Source organism: Mastacembelus armatus, chromosome 20, assembly GCF_900324485.2.
Source record: "Mastacembelus armatus chromosome 20, fMasArm1.2, whole genome shotgun sequence".
Classification (NCBI taxonomy): domain Eukaryota; kingdom Metazoa; phylum Chordata; class Actinopteri; order Synbranchiformes; family Mastacembelidae; genus Mastacembelus; species Mastacembelus armatus.
Genome location: NC_046652.1, coordinates 18957110 through 18977445, shown reverse-complemented (window position 1 = coordinate 18977445; position 20336 = coordinate 18957110). Strand labels below are relative to the sequence as shown.

At 40.6% G+C, this 20336-nt stretch overlaps 1 protein-coding gene and 1 pseudogene across 1 annotated transcript in view; one reads left to right on the top strand and one right to left on the bottom strand.

The window, feature by feature from the left end:
• LOC113121849 (uncharacterized) overlaps positions 1-20336 on the bottom strand; it is a 1077549-nt gene that overhangs the window by 362757 nt on the left and 694456 nt on the right. Inside the window, 1 exon segment of the mRNA XM_033325771.1 lies at positions 2908-3988. Within this exon segment, the coding sequence (XP_033181662.1) occupies positions 2908-3988 (1081 nt within the window).
• Positions 1-20336, top strand: part of LOC113121854 (uncharacterized) — a 957344-nt pseudogene that overhangs the window by 407740 nt on the left and 529268 nt on the right.

Genomic DNA, 20336 nt, shown 5'->3' with positions numbered 1-20336 from the left:
TGTCATTGGCTCAGAATGCATTGAAACGCCATGAGCCAATCACACACACTGAAAGACTATGAGCCAATGAAAAGCTTCGAAACATTTTGAAGCAATGAAGCGCGAAGCGAAACAGTGATGACATTCGAAGCTTCGAACGTCATCAGTCACGTGTCACTGGTGTTTTGACACAAGCCCCGACACAGTGTTTCGAATCACTCCGCTTCAGGAAGAGTGACACAAGCTCCGAAGCCTCGGTATCATTTGCCCATCACTAATAGTAGTTCACTAGATTGTTTTGTTCCTGGACAGCATGGTGAATGAGTGGTTAGCACTGTTGCCTCACAGCAAGGAGGTTCCTGGTCTGAAACCCTGCAGTGGCCTTTATGTGTGGAGTTTTCATGCTGGTGGGTTCTCTGGTTTTGTGATCCCATTTATAGACCACTGTGAAATGAAATACCACTGCAAAATAATGAGCTAACTGCTAACTGAGGTGAGCTGACTGCATCAGTCATCCAGGCCATGTAGCTCCTTCGGCAGCAACAGAGACTGACTGTTACACACTGAATGTATGTCTGTATAAATATAAACCTAAATATGAATATGAATGCTGCTAAACAGAGAATTGGTGAGATTTTATGTGAAGGGTAGTACACGTGTATGTGGCTTCTAAAACTAATTTTCTCTTAGTAAAACTGTGGAGGAAGTTTGTGATAATAAAGACTCACACACCAGAGAAATGTCTTTCTGAGTTTTATTCACACACTTACTGACATCCAGCTACATCAAGTGAGGAAGATCATGTCAGAGTGGGATTTTTACACCACATTTCCCCTTTGAGCATAGCAATAGAGATGGAAAAACAAAAGCCAGTCTTAGACCTATCTCCCACAGTTTCCACCAGAAACTGAGAGGCCAATGACGATCAAAATGCTGGATATTTTCAAGTGTTTTCAAGGGTTAGTTTTGATCATACAGATTAAAGCAATATATCATGAATCTGTAATCTGGTTTTTGAATCTGTAAAGGGTCTAGTTTTAGTTGTATACCCTCATAATTACAACAAAACAATGTGCTTTTGTAAAATAAAGAAAGCAGACAGGGTGCGCTGTCTGTCTTCTCTCTCTGTCATCTCTCTTCACAGACACATGAATAAAACAACCAGAATCTCAGCCAATACTTGTCTCATAAAAATAAGAAATATATGGCTTGAAATGTTTTTATTTTAAATGAAACAATTCGAAACAGTCGAAAACAAATCACCACTTTTTTACGTTTTCACCTTTTACGTGAAGTGCGTTTTCCCGTCTCACCACATTGTAACTATTGTGATCCCGCCTCGTACTGAGCGCACTGTTCATATGGAAATAATCTGAGGTGAGCCAGGTAATTCTGTACATGCCCCTGAGAAATTACATAAAACGCCAAACTTCATCATAGAATTTACTCACTGTTTCTGTGTTTGGATGATGGCAGGCTATGTGGGTGAAGAAGTACTTCATATGTTCCAAAACTACGACCTCTAGTGTCAAAGCAGCACTTTGAGCTAGTAATTCATGCCTTTGTTACATCACGTCTTGATTACTGTAATGCTCTGTATCTTGGGGTTAGTCAGGCATCCCTTTTACGTATCCAGCTGGTCCAAAATGCGGCAGCTCGTCTTTTAACTGGAACGCGAAAATACAAGCACATCACACCAGTCCTGGCTGCACTCCACTGGCTGCCAGTGTCTTTTAGGGTTCATTTTAAGGTTTTATTATTTGTTTTTAAATCTTTAAATGGTCTTGCCCCTCCTTATCTTACTGAACTCCTTCACCCTTATACTCCTAGCCGCTCCCTCAGATCAGCCGACCTCCAGTTTCTTGAGGTACCACAAACGAGGAGGAAGCTCCGTGGAGATAGAGCTTTCTCTATTGCTGCCCCAAGGCTGTGGAACAATTTGCCTTTGAACATAAGACAAGCCCCTACATTAGCTATGTTCAAAGTACAACTTAAAACCTATTTGTATACTCAAGCCTTTGGACCGGCGTGATGGAGTGATCATGGACTGTTTTTATTGTTTTTATTTTTTTTTAAAACTTTTAACTTACTCTTAAAATTCTTATTCATGTATGTGTGTATATGTGTATGTATGTATATATATATGTAAATTCTTTGTTTTGGTGTACGGCACTTTGTGTCAGCTCTTGCTGTTCTTAAAGCGCCTTATAAATAAAAGTATTATTATTATTATTATTATTATATGTTCCAGACAGTGATGAAGAGTTTACTTTGTCCTCAGAGCACAAACATGACTTAAATGACGAACATTTGGATCCGCATTGTACTGTATTGTATTGTATTGTACTGTATTGTATTGTATTGCAGTAATTCCCTCACATTCACATTCCTGACTGAAAGGCTCATTATGCTGATGTCTCAGGTAAATGACATGACTATTCATGGTCAGACACACTTTCCTGCATATTTCTTTTCTAAACAAAAAGTGTCTTACAAAATTTAAATCAATGTATTGTTTTCAGTGAATGAGTGAACATCACTCACATCATGTTGAAGCAAACACTTTACACTACAAGATGTATTTATTAAAAGTCTTGCAGAATCAATGTTCTGTTTTATGGTCTTATTTCAGTGACTTAAAAATTTCAGTTTTTCACTAACCATGCATAAACACTGTTTGCTCAAAAACACAATCACATATTATTGTTGCCCAGTTTCTGCTGATTAGAGTGTTATCACACTTTAGCCAGTAACATGTTTAAAAGCAACTGAAAAAAGCACAAATGTCAGGGCATGTCAAAACTTGTCCAGGGCCCCAAAACACGCTCAGACCTCAGACGGTTAAGCTATTTGATAGAGACCTTAACCACAGTGGTCAGTTTTGACATTTCTTCTTGGTGTGAATGCGCTGATGGGCTGTTAGAGCACTTGAGCAAAGAAAAAATTTTCCACACTGGTCACACCAGTACGGTTTCTCTCCAGAGTGCATACGCTGATGTGTTTTGAGGGGGCCTAACTGTGAGAAGGCTTTTCCACACTGGTCACAGCTATAGGGCTTCTCTCCAGAGTGAATACGCTGATGTGTTTTCAGATTGCTTAACTGTGTGAAGGCTTTTCCACATTGGTCACAGCTGTACGGCTTCTCTCCAGAGTGAATACGCTGATGTGTTTTCAGGATATTTAAACATGTGAAGGCTTTTCCACACTGGTCACAGCTATAGGGCTTCTCTGCAGAGTGAATATGCTGATGTGTTTTGAGGGTGCCTAACTGTGAGAAGGCCTTTCCACACTGGTCACAGCTATAGGGCTTCTCTGAAGTGTGAATACGCTGATGTGTTTTCAGGGTATTTAAACGTGAGAAGGCATTTCCACACTGGTCACAGCTATAGGGCTTCTCTCCAGAGTGAATACTCTGATGTGTTTTCAGGGTGTCTAACCGTGAGAAGGCTTTTCCACACTGGTCACAGCTATAGGGCTTCTCTCCAGAGTGAATATGCTGATGTGTTTTCAGGGTATTTAAACATGTGAAGGCTTTTCCACATTGGTCACAGCTATAGGGCTTCTCTGCAGAGTGAATATGCTGATGTGTTTTCAGGGTATTTAAACATGTGAAGGCTTTTCCACATTGGTCACAGCTATAGGGCTTCTCTGCAGAGTGAATACGCTGATGTGTTTTCAGGGTATTTAAACGTGAGAAGGCTTTTCCACATTGGTCACAGCTATAGGGCTTCTCTCCAGAGTGAATACGCTGATGTGCTTTGAGGGTGCCTAACTGTGAGAAGGCTTTTCCACACTGGTCACAGCTATAGGGCTTCTCTCCAGAGTGAATACGCTGATGTGTTTTCAGGATATTTAAACGTGTGAAGGCTTTTCCACATTGGTCACAGCTATAGGGCTTCTCTCCAGAGTGAATACGCTGATGTGTTTTCAGGTGACCTAAGTGGGAGAAGGCTTTTTCACACTGGTCACAGTTGTAGGTTTTCTTTCCAGTGTGAACATGCTGATTAATCTCTAAACTCTCCAATGTTGTGAAGGTCTTGTTGACTCCCGTTCTTCTTTTCTATTTGTAAAAAAGAAGAAAAAAGCAAAATGGAGAAAAGATATGAAATTACATGATAGAAAAATCCAAAACCATAATTGACATTGACATTCACAACATGTCTATGAAACATGATCATGTAAACTGTTTCCTTGGAGTTCTATTTCATTCCAAAGTTGTGTTGTGTCTCATCCACACATTTTGTCATTTTTTAAAATTATTTTTCTTAAAACGTGTGCTTGCCTCACCTCAATAGCTTTTTTTAGTATCAACATTTAACTTTTTATCTAGTTTCATTTCTAAACAGTGGACACAACTCTCTGAAGTACAGCACCATATTTAAAGCACTAGCTTAACCCTCGACGCACGCGCCGGCGCGTTTTGACGCATCTTTTTCTGATAAGGCCGAAACAAACTTAAATTACTCCGTCAATTCTGATCGTACAGATAAAAGAAGTATATCATTCAAATCTGTAAATGGTCTAGTTTTAGTGGTATACCATCATAATAACAACAAAACGTTGTGCTTTTTTTAAATAAAGAAAGCAGACAGGGTGCGCTCTCGGACTTTTCTGTCTCTGCCATTTCTCTTCACAGACACGGAAATAAAACAACCAGAATCTCAGCAAATACCTGCCTCATAAAAATAAGAATTATATGGCTAGAAAGCTTGAAATGTTTTCTTTTGAGTGAAACAATTCAAGTCAAAAACAAATCATCACTTTTGATTTAATCCGTATGAACGTAAGGAGAAGTCCGTTTTTTTCCTGTCTCACCTCATTACAGGTAATGCGACCCCGCCTTGTACTCTGTCCACTGTTCACATGTAAATAATCTCAGGTGAACCAGGTAAATATGTGCACGCCCCCGAGAAATGACATAAAACGTCAAACTCTCAGCTACAGCTAGTATGAACAAGATGACATTCACATCATTTGTGAAGTAAACACTTCAGCCTACAACATGCAGGTGTAACATGGTTAAAATGGGAAGTAGTAGGAAGAAATGTGTGAATTCCATAAAATGACACTAATTCATGTGGGTGTTATTTATTTGGTTAAGGAGGTCTCCATCTGTTGGTTTTGGATGGTACTGCAGGTGAATTTCCCCTTTTGTACTTCCCCTCTTGCCGTACCACAGCAGAAATGAGTGAGCTCGCTGTGGGTACGTAGTTTTTCGTGCTCCGTATTATACGAGTACAATTGTTACATTTCTTCATATAAGTGTAAGTTTTAGTCTTGAATAAAGGTATAGATATATATGAGCAAGGGGTGATGTATTACGTGCTATAATGATAGTTTGGCGTCATGTGAAAGAAAGCAATCTTGTGTTACATGTGGTTAGCATGTCTGCTAAGTTTATAAGTGTGTGATGACTAATATGAAACGCCATTTTTGTGTCGTTAGCATTGCCAATACCTGCGGTTCTGAGGGAGAGACTGTTTGAATTGTTTCTTGTTCTTTTCATATAAAGCAACTTGTGTACCAGATCCTTGTGTGAGTGAATAACTGGGACCGCCACACAGGTCTCCAAAGTCTTGTGAACCAATGTTCTGTTTGTGTTTTATGGTCTTATTTCAGTGAGTAAAAAATTGTAGTTTTTCACTAACCATGCATAAACACTTTTTTCTCAAAAACACAATCATGTATAAACTTGCTGCTCACATATTATTGTAGCCAATTTTGTGCTGATTAAAGTGTTATCAGACTTTAGACATTAATATGTTTAAAAGACTGAAAAAAGCACAAATGTCAGGACATGTCAAAATTTGTCCAGGCCCCGAAAACCCCCTCAGACCCCAGAGGGTTAAACTCATAGCTCTCCATCATTCCCTCCTATCACCTGCACTGTCACTGGCACCTTTTTGCTCTTTGTACCAATTAGTTCCCCTTTCATTCTGTTTTCAGGTTATCTGTGCTTTTTTCTTTAGTTTTTTGTAGCATTTGTTTCTGTAGCATTTCTGTTTACCGTTTGATCCTTTGTAGCATTTGTATTTGTCATGATCTGTATTCCTGAGTTCCTGTTTTTTGTCTTATTTTGAAGGATCATGACAGGAACTGGTTTTTGTTGTGTTCTGTTCCCTTTACTTTGCCCCAATTAGTTATTGTTTTCACCTGTGCCTTGTTTTTGTCCCTCATTTTATATACCTTTGTTTAGCCACAGTTTTTTGCCGGGTTTTCTGCTTACAGCTGCTCTCTACTGCCTTTGTTTCCTGAAGAGCCACAGTTCCCTGCCTCAGTAAAATACCCTATTTTAAGTTAAGTAGTCCAGCTTTGTTCTTGTCTCTTGTACCCTTTGTTCCTGCTTTGTTCATGTTCCCTGTAGCCCTGCTTTCCTTGTGTTCCCTGTATCGCATGTTCATGTTCCCTGTGTGGTCTGGTGTGTCTCCTTGAGTGTGTGTGACCCAGATCTTCCTGTCCCCGTAACTCATGTGCTTTGTTTTGATTCCCGTGTCCTGGTGTTCCCCAGTTTCCTGTTTTCTGCCTTCCCGCTTTGTTCTGGTTTCTCATTGAAAATAAAGTCTTTTTGTTTAACCCTGAGTACCAGAGTGGGCGTTTCCTTGGTCCGAACTTTAGTTAACCCTGACATATGACAGTATTTATGTCTGTTTGCACTGGAGTACCCCCCCGTACCTACACAAATTCCTTGTGTGTGCGCACACACACGTTGCAATAAAGCTCATTTTGAGTCTAATTCTGATTCTGATTAACAAACAATACCAGTGTGATGACTTTCACACCCGCAACTGGGTGCAAACTGACCGAATCACTACATTCAAAATGAAAACTTTACCACAAATAAATTATTACTTATTTTAAAAGCTTCCCATGACACTTTCAAGGCAAATGATTTCAGTCACTTGATTCATTAATGTCACAATTTTAATGGACACACTAGAATCTCCCTATGAACACTCCAAAGAAAAAAAATCCACCAATGGTGGACTTGAAATGCCAAACTGATGAAGTACTGGTCAGATTAGCATAAGTAGAATATCAGACTAGCAACACTCATCCTTAGTAAACTGGCTGGGTAATGGCTCAGACCTGCTTCTAAGCTGTTTTATTCAGGACTGGGTGATGATGCACTGACCATTGACTCTGGCCTCTTTATGAAGCCTTTTCTATCGATTAAGTCCTGAACGCTGAGCTGTTGATCACTGACAACAGAGGACTGGACCTCCTCGTTACTGCGGTTAAGCCAGCTGCAGTTCTGAAAAGCCACGACTGAAATTTGTGGGTGTGCATATTACTATGATTACGGTAATTTGAGGAACAACATAGAACGCGCTTTCAAATCACTTTTCATTTTTCTCAGAATTGAGGTAATAGGTTTATGAGATAATTGTCATGTTTCAGTTTTATTTTTTTCAAATTTGCCCTCAAATGGTTCATTTATAGGTCTTTTTTGACAGGTGTTTGTTTATTTGAGTAATGAATTTCTGTATTTTTCAGAGGGCTAGAAAAACCGCATTTCTCATCAACAGAAAAAAAAACAATTGCCAGTTCTTATAGGGGACATCACATACTATATACAGTGCATGCCTCATATGAAAACCTTTTACTGCAGCCTTTTGGAGAAATGTTCCATTATCCTACTTCAGTGTCTGTCGCTCCCAATTGTACTGTATAATTATAATAATAACATTGTAAAACAAAACATACTAGAACTACTAACTAAAGGTCACATAACGAAAGCACAAAACATTGTTTTACACCATATCAAGTCAAAGTACATTTTCCTAGTGTAGTACTGAGGATGACAGTGCCAGTCATCCTCACCAAAAATGGCATTTGCAGGTATGTTAACACAGGTGGGATGATACCATCCATTACACAATGAGCACTGCACCATGATTTCTTTGTTGTGTGCAGGACTACACACTGACAGGAGTTTGCCTAAAATTGGCTTTGCTTGGTTGAGGCTCTGAAACACCTGGTGAATTCTGCCCTCATCCGTCCCTCACGGAACAGACAATTCTCTGGCCTAAGGTTGCAGCATAGAGGATGTGCAAATGCAACTGCAAACAAGCCACAGTTGCTGCTATTGCTTTGCTGCTGAGCACTAGGAAAAATTACCACGAATAGGTCTTCCTTTGGCCTTAAAATCCCCAATAAGGCTTGTGTGGCACTGGTGTCCAACACTGTTGAGAGGCTATTGTGAGGGAAATTTACACCTTGACAGACAAATGTCTGCTACCTCCTTGTGTTAATTCAACAAAGACTTTTGACACGGCTTTGTATTCATTAGGAAGCCGACGAAAAGTCATAGAGACGCTAATTATATTATGAATGCCATCCGGAGGCAGATGATTCGCTGTGGCGACCCCTGAAGGGAGCAGCCGAAAGGAAAAGAAGAAGAAGAAGATGCCATCCTGCCAGCACGACTTACATGTGAGTGACTTATGTGTAAATTAATACTATTCAACTGATATTAAAGCTGATCATTTTCCGTGTTTGCGGTCAATCGGTATTGACCCGTTCTGCAGACCGTATGCTCCGTTGTGACTCTGTTGCTTTGTCTATTAAATTTGCCATCCTTTAACCTGAGATTTGCCTCCAAGTGCTTTTTGCCACGACAGCTATCATGAATGCAAACCTTATTACTACCAGCAAAGATGTTGCTTGCTGTCACCCAATGGTTTCCCCCAGTGTGTAACATTCGAATGAGTGGCTTGTTAGGAGTACCCACAATTCCTCCTTTAATACACTAGATAAAAGTTTGGACTGAAATCCATCAGTTTCTGTGTATTCATTTGCAATAACGTGAGAAGCAAAATCAATCTCATCACTGCTGAGCCAATAATCAGGGTGCAGAGTAGAACTAATGGCACTGCCTTTGGGGGCTTGCGGTTTTCTATAAAGTCTACTTGAAGGCAGTTTTTCAGTTGGTCTCTTACCATACCAGCATGGACTAAGGTTCATCTCTTTGCATTTTAGGTGTGTGTAGGTGTGTGTGTCTTTGCATTTGAAGTGTTACCTAATAAGAAGTAATCATTTATTTCTTCTACTTATGAGAACTGGGGTCTTTATTTATACTCTTTAGAAAGAGGAAATACTTTATTTTGTCTGTCTGTCCTGCTGTAAACTCATCTGAAAACAATGATTTGAAAGATAAACTTTAAAGTAAAATATAGAAAACCATTACTCAAATAAACAAACACCTGTCAAACTGGCTTGATCTCAGTTTTCTATCTATTAAGTCCTGAACACTGACCTGCTGATCGCTGGGACCAGAGGACGAGTCGGGCTCGTTGGTCGGGTGGTCTGGGTCGATGAATTCTTGATCTGTGTGCTCTTGATCCTTTATTCCGCTCTTGTATTCGTCCAGTTCGGCACAATCCGGATCCTGATCCTCCTCTTTAGATGCGCCTTTGTTGTGGTCCTGGTCGATAAAATCCGGGTTCTGAGTCTCCTCTTTAATTCCATGTTTGTAGTGGTCGTGGTAGACGAAACCTGGGTCCTGGTTCTCCTCTTTAATCTCGGTTTTGTAGTAGTTATCGCTGTTTCCATGCTCTGGTTCTGTTTTTGTCGCCGCCATTTTGAGACGCAAACGTCCCCAGAAGCGGAAGCCCCGCCCCCTTAGTAACCGTTGCTAAGTGCCAGCAGCGTGTGCCTGGGCCTCGATGGGAGTGTTATCAGTGTTTGAGTCACTGTCACAATATCGTGGTGTGGAAATCAATGATGTGTGACAATAGTAAAGTTTGTGGACATTATTTACATTTGTAGACGTGTGATATATATGCAAGAAGGTGTTTATGTTCACATTGGAGTGTGAACTGAATATTTCATTTGGAAACAAAGTGGATTTATGGAAGTGAGAGCTCCACTCTGTGATGATGCTTGTGTGACTGTGGCTATATAGTGTTTTCAGACTTAAACTATGAGGACCACCATGTCCATGGTGTCACTCAAAGCAAACACTGAGGGTTCATGTGATGTGTTTCACTTCCTTCTAGATCCAACACAGATTAGTTGGTGAAGGATTAAACAAATAATAAATCAGATGTTTAAAGGCTGTAAATAAGTCACTGTGTGGGCTGTCAGACTGACATTTACATCATATGTCCCTCAGCATGTCTATAATGTCTGCACCAAATTTTACTCTGACACAAAGCAGTGAGTCCACAGAGCACAGCTGCAACCAACCCCCATCAGGAGGCTCTAGAGCTCTTCACAGCCACTGGATGCTGATAGATCCTTCAGACACAGATGGGCTGAACTGAAAAGGAGAGTGCATAAGAGAGGAGCCCAGACCTTGGATGATCTGGAAAGACTGTGCAAAGAGGAATGGTTAAAGATCCCTCTCTCTGTATTCTCCAACCTTGTGAGATGTTATAGGAGGAGATTAAGTGCTGTCTTGTTGGCAAAAGGGGGGTTGTACGAAGTATTAAGATCAATAATAATAATCAATAATTGTGGCACACATGATTTCATATAAAGTCAATTATTTGTTAATGTTATTTTTGTTTTTTGCTGAATAATTGTACTTCAATTAAAGGTTGGATTTTTCTCATTTTTCTGAATTTTGGTTCTATTTTTAAAAAGAAAATGAATTTATTAGAAGCTTAAAATCCTTAATCCAATCTTAATCCCGGGTGCCAATAATTGTGGAGGGCACTGTAGGAGTGAGTGTGACTGTGTTCATCTCTACTGTGTTTGTTGGTTCCCTCTCATTCAAATGAGACATGATGTCAGCAGTAACCTAACCTAACTGGAACACACACAGCAACAGTTTTCTCAGTCCTCAAAGTCCACTATGGGTCACGTTAATATAGCGTGTTTATAAATAACAGATCATTCATGAAAGGCTTCAAACCTGCATGGGGCGATCCCAATGGATTCCAAGCCCATCACCTTAACCACTCAGCCAGAACAACTTGCTCATGTACTGAATTTGATTTATTTAAAACAAAAAACAATGTGTTGTTTCTAAGTATTTAACTATTTAATTTTAAAAAGTAATGTTTAATATCAGCCCTCTGATGGTCTGGTGACCTGTCCAGGGTGTAGTCCTGCCTTTCACCCAAAGAGAACTGATCCCAGTTACCCTAATTAGGAATAAGCAGGTATAGATAATGAATATTTAGTATCCAGAAACTGGGCGACTCCTGAGAAACCACTTTAGACATGAGACCAGCATGTTAAAGAAGTGCAGCTGTGAAAAGGAGTTGACAAACATGAATCTTCTTTATGAAACAGGAGCATGTAGGGAGGAGACAAGAAGGGGATCTAAACAGGAACAGTGTGGTCTAAGGTGCCACACTCAAGGTTTTCTTCCTTCCTATGAGCAGGGTATTCTGGTCTCCAGGTGAAGGCGTGGGTTCAAATCCCACTCCTGACAGGTGTTTTCATGTATTTCATATATTGATTTCTACCCTGTACTTTGATAACATTCAATGTCTCTTTGTAAAGTCATTTTCTACTTGAAGATGTACATGTAACAGTAACAACAGTGAATCAGCTGCAAAGATATTCTGCATTAACCTGATAGTCAATTGGCAGAACATAGGTGGATCCAAGTGTAGCACATTTACAGTTAAATGTGTGTTATACACAGCCTGGCTAGCTCAGTCAGTAGAGCATGATATTCTTAATCTCAGGGTTAGGGTTAGGTTTGAGCCCCACTTTGGGTGGTGGTGATTCTACAGGAGAGCTCCATGTGTTGAGAAGAGGTGATGTGACTTCAGGGGGGTAATAGGAGAAGGAGTTTCAGTGTCATTAAATAAACATAGATGAGTGACTGTATCATAAATGACTACAGAATTGCTTCCAAATTCAAACACAGACTAAGTGGAATTTCCACACATAGAACATTATGTCTTCATTATGTAACACAATCTAATTGTGTTAAACAGCATTGGCTCTCATCAGCCTTAGTTCAGCTGTGAAGTTAATGGAAGTGCTGTTCAGTTTTCTACAGGTTTTATTTGATTATTCATTATTATTATTCTATTATTATTTTTGATTGTTTGGAAAAATGGCGTATTGCTCTGGTCGACAAAAACTAATATTGAAATACAAGCCGTTTCTTTTTTTCATGGGTCTAAAGGGGATCAATGAAATTTAACAGCTGCTTTGATTTCCTTTGTCTATGTAACAAAACAAAATCCACAATAACAAAGAGACAAAAACGGAACAAGGGCTGGATTTCAATTTTTTTAACTTTGGGGTTTTCAAACAAAAATCAAATAACCAGTGTTTTTTATTTTTTTAATATCTGCTGTTGGACAGAAAATCCAAAGACTAAAAGATTCACAGTCTGTGAACTTTTTGCTATTTGAAGTTTGGTTTTATAAACAGAAACAAAGAAACGAAAATGAAATAGTTTTTTGATTCTGTGATGAAAATGTCAGACACCTTTTTAAAGTTAAACTTGATTTTCTTTCCTCATTTATACTTTAAATAAAGAAAGTTCTACAGCGCTGAAACGGGAAAACAGCTGTATTTCCTGTCTCTAAAACCGGAAGTATCTCTTCTTCTGTCGTTTGTGGTGATCTTCTTGGCGCTACTACTCTCACCTGGATGCTGCTACTACGAATCGTTATTGAATCACGATTACGCAAGAAACCGGAAGTTGTTTCAGAGAGGCGCGTGTTACTCGGCGTCTCACCTGCAGGCTCCCGTAGCTAACACCGGTCCGATTGGTAGTGGAAGGTCAAGGCTTTAGAGGTTTACTCAGACATCATTTTAGAAATGGAGAAACGAGGCTTGTCATCGGAAGTTGTCTCTGAACATCTGTCACGGGAATGTGGAGAAGCGAGAGGGTTTTCACAAGAACTATCAGGAAAGTTTGAGCTGAAAACGCCCCAGGTTGTTCTCGTCTGTCTGACACACACTTGGAATTAGAGGTGGCAAAAGTTGTAAACGAGGTAAGACACCTCTGACTGTCTGAGACACCCTTCATTCATTCATTCATTCATTCATTCATTCTTACTTAGTTAATGATATTAGCACAGTGTCTTCACATTCCACATGTGGTTTTGAGAGCTACTGTTTAGTATTTAATGAGTCACTTCCTGGTGGGGCCAACATGTGGCTGCAAAATGATGAAGGGGTCTCTGTCCACAAAAGGCCTACATGCTGCAGAAGGACCAATTGGGTCCATTTTAAAGGAGGTGCATCAGCCTTATCATGGAGCAAGATGCCAAATAAGTGATGTTGCTCATCTTTCTTTACACACAGTATGTTTCATCAAATGTGTTGAATTCATGTGTCATGCCTGTAATAGTCAGTGGTACAAAAACTGCTCATAAACTGTAAGGAAACATGCCAATAGGCTACACTGTAGAAATACTGCACTAAAAGTAAATGTGATCAAGAAAATGCAACACATGCAAGTATCAGAAGTATATGCTTCTTGAAACTGATAACTGATCATTCAGTACAGTAGAGATTATCAGCAGTATTTGATTGGAAGTGTAGCTTGTTTCAAGCTCTATAAACCGGACATTCATAATATATAAAATGAAGAGAAATCTAAAAGTCCAAATTATGTGAGATGTTCAGACTGGTAGCTCACTTTTTTTTTTTTTTTAGAATGAATCTTGTTATTTTTAAGGGAGCTCTGAACCTTAACCCCAGACCATACCATGCTGAATATATGGGCCATAAGCTTCACCTGGACCAGAATGAAAAACCTGTAATGTTTGGAGTGACCCATGTTTTAGCCATCGATGGGTTCAGCACAAAGAGTGAGAGTCCTTCCACAATGCCAACGAAAAACAACTTGTCCATCTATGGAGACGTTTTCAGGTCACACTAACAGTATCTCAGACAAAATGTTGTCATTTTGATTTGTCAATGTTTAGATGAATTTGTGTTTTAGCTAAAATAAATGTAAAATAATTAAAAAGACACATTATGACAAATCAACATGATCAAACCCTGTCATTTAAAATGTACATTGATGTAAAACAGAGAAAAGTTGTTCTGGTGTGTTCCTGGAAATTAATTAATATCTGGTTTGCTATTTCAGTTCAATATCCTCTATACCTTTAGTGTATTTAATAAAATGGAGAGGGAAAAACATTCCATGGCCGTCATATAACAAAAACATTTATTGCACAGTAAACATAGGGGGAAAAGTGTTGCACAACTCTTGGATTTTAAACATATCCTTCTAAACTGCCTGCTGTGGAAAGTGACACTGCATCTCATTTTCTACATCCTTAGCAGTAACGTTTGTTCTTCAACTACCAAATAAGTTCACCACAACATTAAAACCACCAGGTGGGTCTAATGTCGTGACTCTGACCAGTCTGTGGCTACACTGCCCTATACACAGCAAACTGCCAAGCACTCTGGCTGTGATCGAAAGGCTTTAGAACCTACAGTGCATTGTGTCTTGCTGCATATGGGACTGTGTAGCGTCACACCAGTCAGAGCCACGTGACCCCTGTTGGATTTTAATGCTATGGTCGATCAGTGTATGAACATGTGCATTTAAAAGTATAACAAACAATTAACAAAAAGTGCACCACTGTTGGCCAGAAATGAAAAGGACACTTTGCACAACTTCAAATAACTTTCCTCCTCTAGGCCTGCAGCGATCACCTATGTACGGTGGCCGACAAGGGCAAACGCGCTGCAACGGCCAAAACACCTGCAGAAGAGAAAACACAACGGAAGTGCGCCAGGCCGATAGGGGGACCCCGAACTGAGGGGAGCTATGAACAAAGACCTTTTCCAGAGGCGAGAGAGACACATGTAGTGACATAAGTCACGTCTCATTTCGGAGGCTGCGTAATGACGCAGCTTATAGTGTTGAACTGCAACAGAATGAGCGTCCTCTGATGATTGTTCTCATGTGCTAATATGTTCTAACAATGTTCTATTACATTTGTTCACTTGATCAAAGTGTCATACAACGTTGGGAGACATGGGGGGGGGGTTGCAGGGTGGGAGATCTGAAGGTGCGTTTTCCATTTATTATTGTTTAAACACTTGGCCGTCATGTTTTACAACACTGTACTTTTATAATACTGTAAAACATGACGGCCAAAATTAAGGGCCTGTTTGTGGAAATTAGATAATTTGACAGGAATGTTTGGGATCTCAAAATCACATTTAAGCAGAAAATCAATCCCTCCAACCTTATTAAACCAACTACTGGGAATGTGGGACCATATTGATTGAGGCTGGGACATACAACCTTTAAGCCATTTGGCTCTAAGAGCTGCAATACAAGATTCAAAGCCTGTGGCTTCTAAACGGTCCGTGCATGAAGTGCAATTCATTATTCATATGTGAAACAGACTTTGTTTAATGCCTTTTTACGCTGTAGTTTCTTGGAGTAACTTGGTGTCACTCAAACGGTTGTCACGTGTTCTCAATATCCAAGTCCAACCTTAGACAATGAAATAAGGATAGAGGAAGTCAGGGGGCGGGGCCAGTCACTGGGACTTTCACAGTAAAAGCCCTGATGATTTTATGACAGTCTCTCTAACTCCTGGACTCTTCCCCCAGCAGCTGGTCTCGGGACACACACGGAGACTTTTAATGAACCAGAACCCAAACATTTTCAATCCTCGGACGGACACGGACAGTGTGAGTCTACACGGTGCTGACACACACCGAGCCCGTGCTAAGGTACGTTAGCCAGTTAGCTGTTAGCTTCATCCTGCCTGTTTAGCTGCTCATCAGTGGAGGGAAAATACTCGGGACACTTAAAGTAATAATATCACAGTGTAGAAATACTCTGCTACAAGTTAGAGTCCTTCATTAAAATGTTACTTGAGGAAAAGTACAAATGTTCATGTTTTGAAGCTGTTACTTTTTGTACTTAAGTACAAAGTACATTTACATTTACAAAGTAAATGTTACTTTCCACCACTGCGGCTCATTATCATCAGGACTTTTGTAAATACTTGAGTTTTTGACTTGAGTTGATCCCACACACAGTCTGTTTCAGTCAGCCCAGACTTCAGCTGCCATGAGGCCTGTGTTCATCTAAAACTGTTCTGCTGTCTTTTAATTTATTAAAGCTACAGGCACTGAACAGTTTGAATGGCTGCACCGTACTGACACAGGTTTTTATGTTGCACTGATGCCATGTGTATAATGTTACGTGGTTGTTTGTTTTTCTGACACATTTTGCTGTTTGACCTCTACTTTTCTCAGGTCATGGGTTCCAGTGCCTGCAGCCCTTCAACGTGCATGTACCACCGGTGTTGAGAGTCCAGCTTTGTCAGCAGTGAAGGTCACGTACCCCAAGACAAGACTGCAGATGGTATTTGAGCGACAGTGTGAGGATGAGATGAAACACAGCTAGAGCTGATCAGGGGGCAGCACCAGGTCCATGAAGCTGCTTTCACTGAACTTATTGAGTCCTGGATTTGAACAAGTCCATTACATGACCCGAAGTTCTGGTGAGGTACCGCTCCTGGCAGAGGGTGTTTGATAAGAGGACTCTTCAAAATCCACATACAGCAACATAGAGGATGCATAGACAGAGAGGAAGAGCACCTGAAGAGGAGACAGCCTGTTGGCAAAGCACTACACTGAGGCAGCATCCACACAGTCACCTGTGGGCCCACCTGGCCACATAAGTGTACTGTTAAATGTAAAGTTGGTGTTTGTACAAGGATGAAGTAGTCCACTAAAAACATCAGTTCCAGTTTGCAGGTCACCATTTTCTTCAAGGACACCTGAAGTTGCACACCAAGTCAGGTTTCTTTGGTTTGGTTTACAGTGTCGGCTGATGAGTCCAGTGCACCAAAATGTGCTTGTGTACAGAACTTCAGGCTAACTTTAGGCAAAGCTTTAGGCTACCCGTTCTGTTGGTAAGTGTAGCACGTATGTATACCCAGTCCTGTTCTGTTTATCAGAAGTTAGTGAGCCAATAATAAAAACACAGCAAAGAGTGAAGTGTTGACTTTTTTTCCTGTCTTAATGCAAAAACTTAATTCTCATCTACAGTCAGTTACAGTACAGAGTTTTTATGGGCCTGTCTTACATCACGATAAGAACAGTGGGAGAAACTGAACTGCTTTTGAAATTCCAAACTGGTCCCATTACCTTCAAGTGTCAAGTCCCAGAGCAGAAAAGTGAGAACGTTTATAAATGATTTCAACACAAAATGTGAAGGGAGGCTTGTGCATGTTGTGCTTCAAGCATTTTAGGTTCCAGACTGGACCAACCATTCCCTCAAACACCTTCAACTTGGTAGGCAAACATTTTCACCACCAGTCTTTATAAATTTTCAAACCATGTTCCCAATGACTCATGGGACTTTGCAAGCCTATGACTGCTATAATGTGTGTTCTCATACAGTAAAGTCATGCACTAAGTGAGCATTAGGGCTACAGGTTCCCTGAACAATATTGGTAACTGTCTTTAAGGGAAACAGGCAAAATACCTGTTTAATAGGCCTCTTACCTAGTTGTTTGATCTACTACTTACCATTCTGCCTTTCAGTCTGTCTTACTTTAAACCTCAGACTAGTCTTAACAGTTTCTACAGAACCATCATATTGAGAGAGTCTGGCCAGAGGTGTGTTTTCCTTTGTTTGTGTGCTTTCTTAAAGTTTGGTCATTTCAAAGCAATTTCTACTGTAAAGGTTTTTATTTGCACATATCAGGCGAACAACCGGCTCAATTATCCTATAAAAAGATGCCTGATCGGTCTGACAGATCAGGAGGCCGTACATGTGGAGGACCCGACAGTCAAGTTCTGCATACACTATATCTTTTTCTCATGCCTTTGTTTCAACCATATAAATTCCACACATATAACTGGTACGACCTTTATTTAGGTAACCTTTATTCTACAGCTGTAATGTTCATTTGTAAAGAGTTGAACTCATTTAACTCTAAACTTTGCCAATAGACTTGCCAAATCGTACCAGAAAGTTGCATTCAGTTTTCCTTTGGGGACTGTACAATCATTGAAAAGGAATACCTAACATAATGGCACAGGAAGGCTGTCTGCACAAGACTGATGAAAACCTACTGCCCAGAGCATCTCTAGCAGCTAACCTGTATGAGGCGGAGAGACAGTCGTCCACTGATATTGTGTTGCATGTTTATTGTTGGACTCATTTCTGTTGTTCAGCTTAAGGATCTCCTGCTAATTGGAATGAAAAGCTCCAAAATGACTGAAGCTTCCTGTCTCATGTGATCCATCAGAGTGGGACACAGTTCATTGGCCTGGACATTTAGAGGCTTAGATGGGAAACAAATCCAGATGTGACTGTGCAGATGTTTGTTCTATGGCAGTATATATAAGTACTGGGACAATGAGCCATGAGCTGAACTCAGTGAGGTCACGTGGGCCTCAAATCCAGATGTGTCATGTTTGAGTCCATGTTGATGAAATGTGTTTGTGAGCCAGTAAGCCAGCCCTGATTGGTCAGCAGGGGCGGAGCCACAGGGATCAGGTGACCCAGGTACCTGAGAACAGGCGTTCAGACTCCATTTAGAGACGACAGAGCAGAAGCAGGAGACGTGGCTGAGGCAGGTGAGTGTTGATCCAACGTTGTTCTCTTCCTGTCACAGAGTCTGAGTGTTAGCACTTTGGTTCAGGTTAAGGCCAGAGTTAGACTGAGCTCAGGCTGAGGGACCAGGGAAGGTTTTACCAGGGACCTCACATCTGTGTGTGTTTAATGTGACTGGGACTGACCTGAACAGTCAGTGTTTCCCTCTCAGAAACTTCCCTCTAAACCACGTCCCAGGGGTCAAAGGTCCATCAGGTTCCAAAGGTCTGGTACTTTATGATCTAAAGGCTTTTACCAGGCAGGTGGATTTAGAAAAACCTGAGCAGGTGAAGTGAACTCTGTTTAAAGAGCAGTGTAAAATGTTTGGTGGTCTAAATGCTGCTTTAAATAATTCTTCCCAGAAATAGAAATAGAAATGTCCTGATAGTGTTTTGTTATTCCAGCTCTCTAAAGCACAAGTGCAGCTGTTACTGTCCATAACAACATAAATGTCTCTCTGCTGAAACCTACATACGAAGACTTTAAAGAGTTTAGTTGAGGTGCAAACAGTTTGGCCTTTAGCGTCACAGTCCACAGGCTGTATCATCACTGTAGTCCAGGTTCCCGTTCAGGCTTTAAGGTCTTTAAATAGGATCATCGGAGACCGGCCGGATTCGGCTCTTTTCCGATCTCGTGTGTGACGTTGAATTTAGTTGGATCAGGGTTCGGCATCTTCCCAGCAGGGACAGAGACTGATGCTGTACAGTTTCCTCTGCACAAGTACAACAGTATTAGCAATAAAATCCAGCTGAAGTAGTAAAAGTAGTCACTAAGCAGAAAACCAACTAAAGTATCAGAGAAATATTGTGCAGTCCAAAGTCCAAGCTTTGTCTCTGTAATGTAGTTCTGTAGAAAGTAGCAGTGAATGGGAAAGTACTCAAGTCCAAATACCTCAAATACCTGACCAAGTGCTGTATTTAGTTTCAGCCACTAGATGGAGACACAACATTGTGGTTTTATGTCGTTTTTCTTCTCTCTCAACTTATTTTGTGTCTTTTTGTGTCATTGTTCATCTGTTTCTTGTTGTTTTGCATCTTTTGTGGTTTTGACCTGAGCTCTGTGACTTTCAAACTAGTCTGATGTCCCTTCATCCAGAGACACAGGCCCAAGGGCCCCTGAGCTCTCAGGCCCCTGGTTAATCCAGCCCTGATGATTAGACAGTTTCCAGCAGCAGCTCTATGGACTCTGGGCTCCTCATACACACAGATCAACACATTTGAATGACATTCAATAAATAGACACTTTCTATGTGACATATTGTGAAGCTGGACTTTGGAGAATAATCCTCCTTTTAGCCAAACAAAGCAGTGTAGAGTGTGATCTCTAGTCCCAACTCTGTCTGTCACATATATGAGAACCTGTGCTTATGTCATTATATGCAACATTGGCCTGTGACAGATGCTGATTGTTTCTGCTGTGCTCTTTTTATCAGTTAGAAAGAAAACAACTGTGTTGTCAGTCTTTGACCATGTTTAAAGTGCATTCATTTATGCAAAGCTTGGCTTGATTGGTTCCACAGACTTTCTACATGTGGCCAATTATATTTGGACACTAGAGCCTTTTCTGACCAGTCAAATATGAAACATAACTGTGGTTTTTGTTCTACATGTTCTCTGTATAGAACGTTGGGATCCTGGTAGGAAATGGAAAGAAGAAGCTGCATCAGTGTGAGTGTGTGTGTGTGTGTGTGTGTGTGTGTGTGTGTCCTCAGCCTAAACTGTTTCCTCATACTCTTCTCACCTGTTCACGCCTCCTGAATCACACAGGTGATTCCCAGTAAATGGAAAGGGGCGGGGCCACAGTGAGTAACCAATCAAAGCACAGAGGCTGCAGCTGTTTGATC